This window comes from Gorilla gorilla, chromosome 7 (genome assembly GCF_029281585.2).
Source record: "Gorilla gorilla gorilla isolate KB3781 chromosome 7, NHGRI_mGorGor1-v2.1_pri, whole genome shotgun sequence".
Lineage (NCBI taxonomy): Eukaryota > Metazoa > Chordata > Mammalia > Primates > Hominidae > Gorilla > Gorilla gorilla.
The window spans coordinates 13,878,781-13,894,426 of record NC_073231.2 but is presented as its reverse complement, the minus strand read 5'-3'; the positions used below and the strand labels follow the sequence as shown (position 1 = coordinate 13,894,426).

The following is a 15,646-nucleotide window of genomic DNA, read 5'->3' as shown; positions in this document are numbered from 1 at the left end:
AACTACTATTTTGTCCTCACCCTTCTTCCAAATTAGTTTTCGAGTCCTATTTCACCACTGCATACTGGCTGTGTGGGGAAGGGAAAGGGGAATAAATAACATAATTTACTCTGTAGGTCATTGGAGCATGAGGAGTTGTATCAGACTTGTAAGGGACTGTTACATCTTTACATCAGGGACGCTGAGCTGGATGCAGTAACTGCTTAGAATACTGGGTTTTCTCTCCTCAAACAGGGTGTGTTCTATGTGTCACAAGGGTATCCATGGATATTTGAGGGGCCAGAGGAGTAGATTGTGACACAGTTGTCCAAAGAACATTCTTGTTTTATTATTAGAACTGCCAAATATCCAAGTATTAGTTGGATCTATAGTCACTCCTCAAGAGAACCTCATCTCCCACCTTCCCAAGTTATATGTGGCTTAGTTTTCACTTTGGACGAATAGGAACCCTTCTGATGGCCGTCATGACAATGTCTCCAATAAAAACGGACAGTCTAGCTGGCTGCAAGGCAGGTCCTCTTCTATCTTACTGGGCACTGCTAAACTGCGAAGTCGGGGCGACACGGCAGCAACTTTAAAATCAAACCCCATCCCCAAGGGCTCGGCGTGTTTTTTGGCCTCTGCCGCTTCACGTACTTCGTACGACAGGAACGCACTTGTTCTCTGCCCGAGAACTTCGTCCCGAGAGAACCTCAGGAACTCGCCGGGCCACACCCCCTGTCCAGGGAAGGAACACGCCCCCGGTGACAGCCGGTACGGCCCCGGCCTTGGGCAACCTCGATTACGGGCGGCCGCCAGCCCCGCCAGCAGCGCCCCGCGCCGGCCCGCCCGCGCCCCTTCCGCCCCCCGGTTCCGGCCGCGGACCCCACTCTCTGCCGTTCCGGCTGCGGCTCCGCTGCCGGTAGCACCGTCCCCCGGGACCACCCTTCGGCAGGCGCCCTCCCATGCTCTCGGCCACCCGGAGGGCTTGCCAGCTCCTCCTCCTCCACAGCCTCTTTCCCGTCCCGAGGATGGGCAACTCGGCCTCGAACATCGTCAGCCCCCAGGAGGCCTTGCCGGGCCGGAAGGAACAGACCCCTGTAGCGGGTAAGCACTGGCCACAGGGAGGGCGCGGGCGGCGACGCTGCGCATGCGCGCCTGTGCCCGGCGGCAGCGCGCCCGCTGCCCGGAAGGAAACCGTGGGCTGGCCTCGGGCGGGTCGCGGGGTGGGGGTCTGCGCAGGCGCGAAGGGGCCCCGGCAGTGGCCCGGGAGACGCTGGGGTCTACTGACGTCCCTTTGTCTTTGTTTGGCTCGTCATCTTCTGGAGTCAAACTGGGCATTTTGAAGGAGTCTAGTGCATCGGTCTCACTTACCCGGAGTGCATACCGTGGCGGCCCCAAGTTTTGGGCAGGAATTGTGCCGCTGGGGTCTGCCCTTGCTCGCGGGTGCCCGCGGCGCTGTGCCTGCGCCCTCCTTTCTTGTCTCCTCTGCGCCGGCCACCGGGACCCAGGGCACCTGCAGTGGGGCTGGTGCGAGTGTTGTCCCGGGAAATGCCGGAATGAGACGAGACGATGAAAACCTTAAGTGTGGAACTGCGTCTCAGGCCAGTGTTCTGGCTGAGTCACCCCTAATCCCCCCTCGAGCCCTAGGTCGGCCCCGCTGTCCCCAGGGGGCAGGGGCTGCCGTATGCTGGGTCAGCTTAAAGCAACGCTCCACAAACTTGGAAAACTTTCTAGTCGTTCTCACATCAGTACTTTGGGAAAATACAGTAAGAATGAAATACTAGAACAATGTTCACGTGCTTCGATGCCATGTAATGGTAAACTGCTATAAAAGTTTTCAAAATCTTGGCAATTTCTGCTGCAGACAGCACGGGTTTCCCAGAACGAGGGCCACACGTTAATATTACCTTACTGCAGCGCTTCTCAGAGTGCCCCCACCTGCCGCAGCAGCAGCAGCATCACCACCTGGGTTGGCGTTCCCCCATTACTGAATCGGAGACTCTGGGGGTGGAGCCCAACAATCTCTAAAACAAGTCCTCCAGGTGATTGTAATGTACGCTGTAGCTTGTAAACCACTGCCTTAGAGCTGTTGGAGGATTAAGTGATGTTTAATCTACACATGGCTCAATGCCAGAGAAATTCAGCATTTAAAAAATTTCCTTAGAAGTTTCTTTTTCTTTTCCTTCAAGAATTGTCGAGGATAGGAGGAGGTCATATTGAGAGTTTGTCATCTCGTAGAATAATCAGTATGAGATAAGAAAAGGTAGAGGTTTTTTGGATTAGAGGCAGTTTAGAAATTGTGTGACTGGCTTATTATTAATCGAATTAGCAGTTTCTGTTTCCTGGTTTCCCCATCATTTCACCTCCTACTCAGCCGTAAAAGTTTATTTTTGATTCAAATGCAGAGATTGAGTTTTGAAACAAATCTAGATTAGTAAACATCTATACTTATATATAGATTTATAAAATATAACCACATTATCTAAACCTTATAAATGCATCTTAAAATTTTTTCTTTCTTTTACAGGCAGGTATTTATACGTGCATGTTTAAAGGCGATACTTTTCAAATGCCAGACTTCCTCAGCTTGTGCTATACTTCCCGTTCACACACTACCGTATCTTTGCTATGCCCTCCCATACACCAAAAAAAAAAAAACAAAAAAACAAACAAACAAAAAACCCAAATAATCCAAAAACTCTTGTTCAGATATCCAAACTGGTTCAAGGTCAAGATGGACCAAAATTTACTGTGGTTTTGTCTTAACCAAAGTCTTCCCAATCATTTTCCTAATATGTAAATGACATTTTTGGTAAAAGATTAGCAAACATTTCAGAAATGAGCCAACAATTTTTTTCTTATCCCCATCATAACTTTTAACTGCAAAACCTCAGGACCTGGTTCCTTTCCAGGCTCTGCTGTCTCCATATAGCTGTGAGTGTTTTTGGTACACCAACACATCTCTGTATCTGGGCCAGTAAACTTTTTTTTTTTTTCCTTGGTGTAGGGCCAAGCCTACAATGCATATGTCCTTATTGTTCATCTGTTGTAACTTTTTCCACAAAAAGTGTTTGAAATTTAGATTGTGGACGTTCCAGTCTCCACTTCTGAGCCCTGACAGGTTGCTGAAAGCCCTGACTGGCTGCAGAAATGGGCAGTGTTATCTCTTCAGTGGGTTTCAGTAGATGTAAACTTGAAACTTAAGGATTTAGTATTGTTCTGAATGTGGAATTCACCTCCACTGCAACTTGGATCCTGTTTAACAACTCCTCCCTTCTCTATATTACCTCCATCCATGTCTGTTCTTATTTGTACCCTGACTCTCAAAAGTTGCGTGACAAAAGCATCACCTTTTGACTGCAGAAGGCCTGTTTCTTTAGTGCCTTTAGATAAGCCTAGTATCAGGTGTGTACCATTACCAAATACTTGTGGTGTTAAGGATTACCATCTTAGCGTTCATCCTACCATTTTTATATTCTTAAGGACAATTCCACCCTTTTACAAACTGTGACCAAGATTTCCACCTTGCAAGAAGGAAAGAGTCAAACCTTCGAAGTTTTTCAGTGTTTAGTTTATCCCAGGCTACCTAAAATGGATCAAAACATAAACAGGCCTACTTGGGTGAGTGGTGAAAACTGAACCTGCCCTGGACTGCCTCATTTGCAGCCTGCTGTGTTCAGGTTAGGGGGCATCTGGGCAGCGCTGGCTGGCTGGTAGGGCACACAGCAATGTGTCTGCCCTGTATGTGGAAATGGTCTCATTGTGCTTCAGTGCCTGACCACCAAGCAATACTCTGAGAACTTGGGACTGAGGGACAAGGGGAATTCATACTTGTTGAACTGTATTGGTATTGTATTGTTCAAAATAGGCTGCAGGTAGAAGGCTCATAATTAAAACCTCAGAGTGCCTTCCATTTTGTTAAGATGTGGGTTCCTTACAGTCAGAACTGATCTTATTTCTGGTGAATTATTGTAATTATTGTAAAAGTCCAATATGGTTTGGTTTTGTGTCCTCACCTAAATCTCATTTCGAATTGTAATTCCCACCTGTTGGAGGAGGGGCCTGGTGAGAGGTGATTGAAACAGGGGGCGGGTGGACTTTCCCTTTGCTGTTCTCGTGAGAGTGAATGAGTTCTCACGAGATCTGATTATTTAAAAGTGTGTAGCTTCCCCCTTTGCGCTCGCTCGTTCTCTCCTGCTCCCCAGAGTGGAGATGTGCCAGCTTCCTCTTATGCCGTGATTGTAAGTTTCGTGAGGCCTCCCTGGCCATGCTTTCTGTACAGGCTGTGAAACTGTGAGCTAATTAAACCTCTCTTCTTTATAAGTTGCCTTGTCTCAGGTAGTTCTTTATAGCAGTGTGAAAACAGACTAACACAAAGCCCATCTTTCATGTGGAACTTGTTTTTGCGTATTGGAAACATTGCTAATCTGTGTTTGGGAATGAATCTTACCTTCTTATAGAGTATCAGTGGGATCAGGTGTTTGGGATTTGGAGCTGTCCTTTAAAATAACTTTGACAAGTTTGATTCTATCTTGGCTTTCTTGCATTTACATTCTTAGTGTTCATTGTATTTTTTTGTTACAGTGCTTTTTTTGGGCACTAACATGTTAAAAACAGATGTAGAGCACCATCAGAAGGTATTCTAAGAACTTTAAATAGAAAAAAACAGTAGAACAATGTATTAATCCAAAAGGTGGCTCTTTGAAAAAAAAATTGAACTACACTAATGACATTTATAAACAATGAGGTAGTCTCAAGAAAAAGATGAAAGTACAAATATACAAAATAAGTCCTGAGAAGAGGAGATCATAAAAACAGATAATTTAAAGAATATTAGGAGACTACTGAACTCTTTTAAAATAAACTTTAAAACTTTGATGAAAATGATAATTTTTAGGAAAATATAATTAATCCAGATTGACCTCAGAAGAGGTAGAAAATTTAAGCAGGTTGATTTTTATAGAAGAAATAAAGCTATGAAAGAGTTACCTCCTCTCAAAGCATTATGTCTAGTTTCACCAAGATTATCTACCAAATATTTAAAGAGCAGATAATTCCAGAGCAGGAATAAATGGCTATTTCCTTGACATAGTATATCTATTTGAACCCAAAAGCCCATTTTAGGCTTAATGAAGAAACGTTGAGATTTCTACTGATGTTCAGAGCAAGATGAGTGAGAACAGCCTAGTACCTTTTACAGTGTGCACTGTTAGCAAAATTTTGGTGTTATCTTAGTTTTAATCCCCCCTTTAAAAATAAATCCTACCTTTTTTGTATTAAGGAAACTTCCACCTTTTTATTAAGTGTGATCTAGTCGTTGATTTATGCTTTGTAAGAAGGTAAGATTCAAATCTTTAAACTTCTTAATGTTTAATTTCTCCCAGGCCACCTAAATTGGATTATAACATGAATTGGCCTACTTTGAATGATAGATTATTATTTTACATTGTAGGTACAGCCAGTGTGGTCAGACAAAGCAATTCGAGAAGTACAAAAGGGGAAAAAAGATCAGAAGTTCTTAAATACATAAGGGAATGCAGCATTTGATAAAGGTGGTATCTCAAGTCAGTGGGGAAAAGGTGAAATATTCAATAAATGGTATTGGGACAACTGGGTAGCCATATGGAAAAAAAGGTTGGATCTCTACACCGTAAGCCAGGATAAATTTCAGTGTTTGATGGAATAAATTCCAGATATATGATGATAGTAGCTCACACTTGTTAAGTGTCTTGTATGCCAGGCACTGTAGTAATTTACTAATGCAGTTAATCCTTACTGTAACCCAAAGAAGTAGTAACTGTTATCACCACTTACAGATGTGGAAACTGAGGCCCATAGATGTTAGGCAGTTTAAACAACATGCATTGCTAATAAGTAGTGGAGCTGGGATATGAACCTAGTCAGTTTGGCTATAGAGTTTCTGGCCTTAACTCCTATACTCTTTTTCCATTTAGGTAATTGTTAAAAATGAAACAGTATGAGAACAGAATGTTTTTATAATCTGGGTGTGAGGAAAGCCATGACTTAACCATGACTTGAAAATCAGAAAACGTAAAAGACTGATAAATTAGATTATATCACAGTAAAAAGACTGATAAATTAGATCATATCACAGTAAAATTCTTCTGCATGGCAAAAATCACCATAAGCAAAGCCAAAAGACAAACTATGGTAAATAGTTGCAATTCATATCATAGATGAAGGACCAATGAAGCTTCTAGAAATAAAAACACCAACATCCATTGGAAAGATAGACGTTAGGTTATAAACAGACCGTTTACAGGAAAGTACAATTGGCTTTTAAGCATATAAAAAGATGCTCAACTTCACTTATAATGAGAATGCAAATACCATTTTTCATGTTTCAGACTGGCAGAAATCCAGAACTTTGACGATACACTGTGTTGGTGAATTCTTAAGGAAAAATACACTCTTGTACATGGCTGGCAAGAGTATAAATTGGCTCAACTCTTATGGAAGGCAATTTGGTTGTATCTATCAAAAATTTAAATGCATATACCTTTTGACCCAGGAATTCAATTTATGGGAATTTATCCTCTGGACGTAACTGCTATGCATGCCAAATGATGACTGCACCAGGTTATTCACTGCAGCTTTGTTTGCAATAGCACAAGACTGGAAACAACCCAGGTGCCTATCAGTAGTGGCTAGTTAAATAAATTATGGTTCATTGTCACAATGGATATGCAGCTGTAAAAAAGAATGTGGAACATCTGTGTGAATGGGTATGGAGGGATTGCCAAGATGTAGCGTTAAGTGAAAAAAGCAAGGTCTGAACAGTGTATATATATAGTATGCTAACTTTTCTGTGAACAGAAGGGAAAATAATATGTATAGAGAAACTTTGAAAGGATAGCTAAGAAATTAATAGCTGAGGAGGGGGCTGTGTAATGAGGATGGATGGAAGACATAGACTTTTGATGCTTTTCTGTAACTTGCTTCTTGTAATGTGACTGCATTTGTGAATTAAGTAACTCCACTTTGAAGATGATCTGTCTCGCTGTTTTTAGTCTAATTGACCACATTTCTGTCATCTTTTGTCATACTTATTTGAAGTTTTTTTTTTTTTTCAGTTTTGCTCTCTTTTTCTTGTCAAGTACATCTTTTTTCTGCAACTTGCTTTTGTAATCAAAATCTACATTTTGGCGTGATTTAAAAATCTAAATTTAGAGAGTGAAATCGGAATAAGTTAATCCAAGTCATTTTACATTTCATAAATATTCATTTTTATTGAAGCATCAATTGTGGTGGCATCATTTATACAGAGAACAGATCTTTGGGGACAAATTCCTTCCACTATTATGTAGAAGGCATTATGTGTATTTCTTGTATTGTGAGTGATGTACGTTGATTTTTAAAAGAAAATGATAGAAAACAGCTTTCCTTTTAGAAAAGTTTTCCCCAATGTGTGATTAATTTCTAAGTTGTAGGATACAGAATTGTTATTTCCCCTCTTTGCATCCTGCCCAGAGCTCTTTGATTTTACAACCCGTTCCAGAACGTTTAGTGTTTCCCTGAAGTCTCTGGGATGAGGGTATTCCGTACCTCCCACAATGTGATCCTTACCTGCTTTCCCAGTCTTTTTCTCCACTGTGTCCCTGTAGAACCCCATCTTCTGCCTAACGTGTTTCACTGTTCTGCCTCTGTATTGCTCACACGACCATACCCATAGCGTGGATTGCACACTCGGATCTTTTTACTTAGTTATTCGTTAAATGTCTATTAAAGGCCTGCTTAGGAAAGACCTGTGTTGTCCATATATCCTTATCTTCAAGGAAGCATCCTTGAAATTTGCCCTGCTCTAATTCCCCTTCTCCCGGAAACCCATCCCTCTTCTCTCCAACCTAAGTGATCTCTTTCTTCTCTACTGGACAAATAGGTATGTACTACTTTATGAATCCTTTCTATGGCATCTTGCGTTGCTAATTAGATGTTTTATTGCACAGAACTTGCTCAGTCTGTCTCACCTCCCCACGTAGTGAGCTCACAGCACTTCACCAAGAGTGCAGTCAATAGTGTTTTATGAACGTTGGGAAGAATATGGTTAATGCCTGAGAACAAAGACCAGAAATGTCATCTTTTCACGTGACCATCATGATATAGAGAAGTTAACAGAGCTGCCCCATTGTCCATGGGGCATGTTCTGAGTTTTTCCAGTAGTGGTGATAGATTTTGGCTGATTTGTCTGAACTTTTCCCTGAGTTATTTTTGCGACTTTGGCCAGGATGAAGGGTGGGGAACCCCTCATCTTTAAATCTCTGAGCACAGACTTGCTAGGCATCTGCAGCAGTGGTGGGGAAGAGGTCGTTAAGCTCAGTGCAGTCCACGTGGGGCCTTGGCCTGCGATCTTCAGGCTCAGGAGTTACTGTGAGCCCCTGAGTTGGGTGGGGGAAGGGAGGAAAGGAGGACAGCTGAGGCAAGGAGTGGGAGCCTGGTTGGGTGAGGAGACATCAGCCTGGGGCATGGGTCTTATGAGGGTGAGTGGCCGCGAGGCCCTCAGCAAGGACCAGAGTGGAAGCCTCTTTGCTAAGCTTGGTCTGGCTCCTGCATGGGTCCCAGCAGCGTGCCATCAATCATCCGTTCCTCCTTGGCAGATGGCCAGGCTCCTTCCCATGCAGCAGCAGCAGCAGCTGGCTGGCCCTGCCCTCCTGTTTCAGCTGACATCTCCAACCCTCTGGGGATGTATGGAAGACTGAATTCTGCAAGAGATGCTTTCAGGATGTCAGTGCATGATGAATGAAAGTTGTGGATCTTCTACATGCTGTTCTTATCCTTCTCACATCATAAACTCCAAGTTTGAGAGCATCACAATATTCATCGATATGTAGCACTACACAATGAACTGAGGGCAGGAATTGACTTACTCTTTGTACCTGGAACACAGTAAGCTGATGATAAATACTTGTTGAAGGACTGTAGCATATAACCTGTGGAGTTGTTTGAGAGGCCAGGGTTCCTTTGAGCAGTATCATCCCAACAGACACACGCATGTTATGTATTATGGCACATAATCGGTAAGTCCATAGCTGTTGGACTAATGGGGAGGAGCACAGTGCACTGAAGGATACGGGAAGCATCGGGGTTTCGGGGCTCCGGCCTGCATTTGTGGTTATGTTACTGGTGTTTCCTATTGCATCAGAAAACTTTATTAGGCAGATGGAATTTCTGCAGCCAGATGAAAATGTATGTGATAGGAGTGGATCGTGTGATAGGAGTGGGTCGTGTTAGCTGCGTGAGATTTCTAGTGAGGCACTGAGTTGTCATCAGGTAGCAATTCCACCATTTCCACTGGTGTTTGTCTCCTTAGCACATTTTAAGCTAAAAGAGGTAAGAAGTCAGAAGGGTAAGAGTCTGGCCACGGCTTTGCTTTCTTCTCTCACGCTTCCAACCACCCTCGTCTGAAAGCTGCATTTCACCTTGTGAAAGTTCTGCCCTTCTGTTTCCAAATACGAGTTGCTGTAACCCTGAACTCAGATTTAAACCAAACTTAGCATTTTGCTTCCAAAAGATTGACTAAATATTTTAATTTCCCAACCTTTCTCAGTGGCAGTGCTCTCCTCTCAAATCCCAGAAGCCGCAGTCAGGGTCATCTTTGAGCCTTCCCTCTGCATTTGAGTTGTCCTTCCTCCCATGAGTCCCGATGACTTCTTTCCTTCATTGGTCTCTGATCTGTCTTCACTCTCCCCTGCCTGAGCTGTTCAGAGCATTATCAACATCTACCTAAAATTTGAATTTCATTCTCTCACTGTTTAGGGAACAGCAGCGACTCTGACCTGTCCAATGACACTCTTCAATGCTGGACACTTGCTGTAATTTGCTGCTGGCCTCAGTGTTTCAGATCTCCACTTCCACCCCGAGGCTGGCTCCTGCTCTGAGCTCCTTCCTCGCAGGTTGCTATGGTCTGAATGCCTATGTGCCCCTACTGAATTCATGTTGAAATCCTTACCCCGCCAGGTGATGGGGAATTAGGAGGTGGGGGCTTTGGGAGGTGATTAGTCATGAGGGTGGAACACGCATGAGTGGGATTAGTGCCCTTATAAAAGAGACCCCAGATAACTAGCTAGTCTCTTCGGTCATGTGAGGACACGGTAAGAAGGCACTGTCCGTGAACCAGAATTTGGGCTCTCACCAGACACTGAACCTGCTAGTGCTTTGATCTTGGACTTCCAGTCTCCAGTATTGTGAGAAAGAAACTCCTATTATTGATAAGCTTCCAGGTTATGGTAAATTGTTATAGCAGTCTGGCGGACTGAGACACAGGATGTTTTTTTCTTGCAGCCCTGTCTAAAACATCTTGGGGCTTTCAAGGCTAAACTTGTCTTCTTCCACTTTTCTGCCGCCCCTTGGGGCTGTTTCAGCTTAGATTGCTCTTAGAGTTGGAGCTGGAACTAGGGCTTTGGGGCTCTGTTTTGTGCTTTCATTCCAGTGTCTCTCCTTGGGGAGATGAAGGTAGAATCCCTTTCCTGTATTTGGTGCTTGGTGGTAGTCATTTTCCCCCCTGTGTTTTCGGAACTCCTAGCCTGGTTATAGAAGCTGCTGGCATGATCAGAGTTCTCAGATTCCAGCTGCTTTCTCCTGGGTATCCTATCAAAATGCCCTCTCCGTTCAGTGAGATACTCGATGACTTTGACTCATGATGCCAAATGATTGATTTTTCCTTCACCAGAGACCTGCGTGTCCTCTGGGTCAGCTGGTCCCTCTTCTGTAAGCTCGGGCTCTTACGAAAGGGGACATAGGCTTTTGCCCAATTTTTTTTTTTTTTTTAAAAGGCATGGTTTCTTGTATTTCTGTAGGAATTTTGTAGCCTTTCACGGAAGTGCATCTGTAGTGTTTCTCAGCAGGGTATATTCCTAATCTACTAACTTGTTGAACAAGTATATTAAATTTGCATCATAATACAGCGAAGGCTAGTAATAATGAAACAGGAGGAAATGTGACAATATATTTAGATGATTATAAATACATTAAAATACAAAATTTAGGAACATCGGGTGTCTTCCCAGAGCATGTTTATAAAATGAATTCTTTCAAAGATGTTACCATAGGAAAGTAATATTAGTGTTGAATTTTCCTTTAAAAAGTTTTCGTATTTTACCTTTGATTTAAAAAAATTAGTTTACCATTAGGTATTTTATACTTTGCATAGGTCAAAAGTCATGTGCAAAATTAAAAAGCATTGTTCAGATGAGGCCACAAATTATTCTTTGGCCTGCTGAAAAGATCTAATATTTTAACAGATTGTACCCAAAAGGGAAGAGTCATGAAAATGAAATACTTTGAGGGAATTCATAGCTTTCCAGGTAGGGAAAACGAGACCCGAAGTAAAAAATCTTGAATGCACTGTTGTTAGCAGATGAAAACCGCGTAAGAGTTTGCAGAATGGAATAGTCGGCTGTCACAGAGCCACCGAGAGAGCATTGCATTGCTGAAAACTCCATTGCCTTACCTCTTCCTGAGAGGCATTTTACAAAGAGCCACCTCATCTACCAGTGAGCCCTCTGCAGGGACTTCTGCTGGTCCCTGGGGTGTCTGGCTTACCATTCAGCATTCCTCACACCCCGAGATGTGTGCATCAGCATGAAGGAGTGCTTCTCAGAGCCCCAGGGTGTCCAGGTGGTCCTGATAACAGAGGGCATTCAGGCAGTCTGTCCCTGCTAGCCCCATGCAGGTTGCTGGGAAAGCACCTGACACCAGGAGTAGAAACTTCACCTGGTGGCCCATCCTCAGAATGTAAGAGATGTTTCAGGAGCCCACTCTAGATAACTTAAAAAAATTTTTTTTCTTCAGGCTTATGCTCATACTAAAAAGCTCTGTGGATTTATTTCAATGTGCGGAATAAAAGGCAATAATTATTTTCTGGTGCAGGTTAGACCTTGCATGAATAGGGTTATGCAGCTGTTTGCTGCAGTAGTTTTGGGGAAACACACACCTGACTGAAGCTATGTGAATTTGGATATGAAGTTCCAGGTGTAAGATATGAACCAAAGGATTTCTTTTAATGTAACGATGGAACTCAAGCCTGAACTATTTTTATTCATTAACAACCTGGCAGTTATTTTTTCAGAATAAGGAGATTTATGAAAGAGCTGAAGTCTGGGCTTCATTTTGTGTGTACATTTGCTTCCGCTGTTGCCGGATGGTTGGTAAACGAAATTGATACAGTTTTTAAAGTGAGGAGTGTATTGTTTACTCTATGTGTTGTTTTAAAGTAGGAAGGAACACAGTCGCCCTGCTATCAGCCTCTGGTTTCTTGTCCCAGTGGTGCTAGGATTCACCTCTTCTGCCTGACAGTGCCTGCTCCTACCGTGCCTGTGCTGAGATAGCTCCTCCTGGCTTCAGGGCCTTTATGGCTGAAACTTCAATTATATATATAAAATATATAAAATAATTATTAATATAACTTAATATAATAATGTGTAATAACTTTTTTGAGACAGAGTCTTGCTCTGTCGACCAGGCTGGAGTGCGGTGGCATGATCTCGGCTCACTGCAACCTCCGTCTCCCGGGTTCAAGCGATTCTCCATACCTCAGCCTCTTGAGTAGCTGGGATTACAGGGGCCCAGCCACCAGTCTAATTTTTGTATTTTTAGTAGAGACAGGGTTTCCCCATGTTGGCCAGGCTGGTCTCGAACTCCTGACCTCAGGAGATCCACCTGCCTTGGCCTCCCAGAGTGCTGGAATTACAGGCGTGAGCCACTCTGCCCGGCCAACTTTGTATTTTTGCTCAAAGTTTGATCTGTACATTTTGAATCATTTTTATCCTTTTTCCAATTTCCCAACTAACCAACGTTCAGACCCAAGAAAGCATTCTCCAAAACCTTTCTCTGTATTCATAAAATCATACACACACACGCACAATTGTTGGTTTTTTATAAAAATGGACCAGATTGTATTTTCTGTATCTTGCTTTTCTTGCTTAATAGTACATCATAATATCTCCAGTTCAGCTGATATATCTGTTTTTCTTTTTTTGAGACGGAGTTTCACTGTTGTTACCCATGCTGGAGTGCAATGGCGCGATCTCTGCTCACTGCAACCTCTGCCTCCCAGGTTCAAGTGATTCTTCTGCCTCAGCCTTCTGAGTGGCTGGGATTACAGGCATCCGTCACCAGAGCTAGCTATTTTTTTGTATTTTTAGTAGAGACGGGTTTCTACCACGTTGGCCGGACTGGTCTCGAACTCCCTACCTCAGGTGATCCACCTGCCTCACCCTCCCAAAGTGCTGGGATTACAGGTGTGAGCTGCTGCACCTGGCTCAGCTGGTATATTTTTAGTATGTTCTTTTATCTCAAATGACTTTTTTTTTTTTCGAGCAGTTTTAGGTTTATAGAAAAATTGAGTGGAAAGTACAGAGTTCCCTTACACACTCCTCCCCGAGTTTCCCGTTAACGTCTTGCTTTAGTTACAATTGATGAGCCAATATGGATACATTATTATTAACTAAAGTCTGTAGTTTACATTAGAGTTCATTTTTGCTATCATCCAGTCTGTGGGTTTTGACAGATGCATGATGATATGTACCTACCATTGCAGTATCAGAACAGAATAACTTCACTGCCCTAAAAGCCCTCTGTGCTGTACCTATTTGTCCATCTCCCCCTTCCCAAGAACCCCTTGCAACCACTGAACTTTTTTTATTGTCTCCGTAGTCTTTGCTTTTCCCAGAATGTCATAGATTTGGAATTATATAGTATATAGTCTTTTCAGTTGGCTTCTTTCACTTAACAATATGATTTAAGGATCCTGCATGTCTTTTCCTGGTTGGATAGCCAAATTTCTTTTTATTATCAATAATATTCCATTGTATGGATGTACCACAGTTGATCCATTCAACTACTGAATAAATATGTGCATCACTTAAATGGGGATCTATAATTGTTTTGGCAGTTATGAATAAAGCCTCTATTAACATTTTTATTCAAGTTTTTGTGTGGTCATAAGTTTTCAACTTATTTGGGTAAATGCCCAAAAGTGTGATTTCTGGGTTGTATGGTATATGTAGTTCCATAACGAACTGCCAAATTGTCTTCCAAAGTGGCTGTACCATTTTGCATTGCACCAGCAATAAATGAGGGTTCCTGTTGCTCCACATCCTTCCCAGCAGTTGTTGTTATCAGTGCTTTGGATTTTAGCTATTCCACAGACATTTAGTGGGATCTCATTGTTTTAATTTGCAATTCCCAAATGATATATGCTGATGAAGATCTTTCCTGTGCTTATTTGCCATATTATGTTTTCTTTGGTGATGTGTCTGTTCAAATCTTTTGCCCATATTTCAGTTGGGTTGTTTTCTTGTTGAGTTTTTTTTTTTTTTTTGGAGACAGCCTTACACTATTGCTCAGGCTGGAGTGCAGTGGTGCGATCTTGGCTCACCACAACCTCTGCCTCCCAGGCCCAAGTGATACTCATGCCTCAGCTTCCCGGGTAGCTGGGACTATAGGCTTGTGCCACCATGCCTGACTGATTTTTGAATTTTTAGTAGACATGGGGTTTCGCTGTGTTTGCCAGGCTGATGTCGAACTTTTGACCTCAAGCAGACTGCCCGGCTTGGTCTCTCAAAGTGCTGAGATTCCAGGTGTGAGCCACCATGAGTGGCTTATTGTTGAGTTTTAAGAGCTCTTTGTATATTTTGGTTATCCTTTATCAGATGTGTCTTTTCCAATTTTTTTCCCAGCCTGTGGCTTGCCTTCTTATCTTCTTGACAGTATCTTTGGAAGAGGAGAAGTTTTTAATTTAAATGACATCCAGCTTACGAACCATTTCCTTCATGGATTGTGCCTTTCGTGTATCTAATAAGTTATTGCCAAACCCAGGGTCACCTAGATTTTATCCTCTGTTATCTTCTAGGATTTGTATAGCTTTGCATTTAGCTATGTGATCCATTCCAAGTTGATTTTTGTGAAGGTTGTAAGGTCTCTGTCTAGATTTATTTTTGCCTGTGGGTGTCCAGTTGGTCAAGCCCCTTAGTTGAAAGGACTGTCTTTTCTCCATCATATTGCCTTTGCTCATTTGTCAAAGATCAGTTGACCATATTTATGTGGGTCTATTTCTGGGCTCCTTATTCTGATCCATTTGTCAGAATAGACAAATGTCTTTTCTTTTGCTGTTCGTTGAAGTTGAGTAGCATCGGTTCTCTGACTTTGTTCTTCTCCTTTAATATTGAGTTAGCTATTCTTTTTTTCCCCTTTCCATATAAAGTTTAGAATTAGTTTGTTAATATTCACAAATAACTTGCTGGGATTTTGATTGCAATGATAGGGTTGCACTGAATCTCCAGATCAAGTTGGGAAGAACTGACATCTTGAAAATATTGAATCTACCTATTTGTGCACATGGACTATCTCTCCATTTATTTAGATGTATTTCTTTCATCAGATTTTTAGTCTTGTTCTAATGGATCTTGCACATATTTTGTTAATACCAAAATATTTCATGTTTTTTTGATGCTGATGTAAATGGTCTTGTTTGTGATTTCTAATTCCAGTTGTTTGTTGCTGGTATAGGAAGGCAATAATTGACTTTCGTATATTAATCTTGTAACCTGCACCCTTGCCATAATTTCTTATTAGTTCCAGGATGTTTTCTGGATTTTCTACATAGACAGTCATGTCATCTGTGAATGAACAGTTGTATTTCTTCCTT

At 42.4% G+C, this 15,646-nt stretch overlaps 1 protein-coding gene across 7 annotated transcripts in view; it reads left to right on the top strand.

Moving 5' to 3' along the window:
* The first annotated feature begins 615 nt into the window (after positions 1-615).
* Positions 616-15,646, top strand: part of MSRA (methionine sulfoxide reductase A) — a 392,814-nt gene continuing 377,783 nt past the window's right edge. For 2 of the 7 annotated variants that reach the window (XM_063709052.1, XM_063709056.1), the window contains exon 1: positions 720-1,086. In XM_063709052.1, coding sequence (XP_063565122.1) covers positions 945-1,086 — 142 coding nt within the window. In that variant the 5' untranslated portion in view covers positions 720-944. Of the gene's footprint in view, positions 1,087-15,646 lie in introns of all 7 variants that reach the window. The other 5 variants (XM_063709053.1, XM_063709054.1, XM_031013624.3 and 2 more) reach the window with 4 other exon arrangements.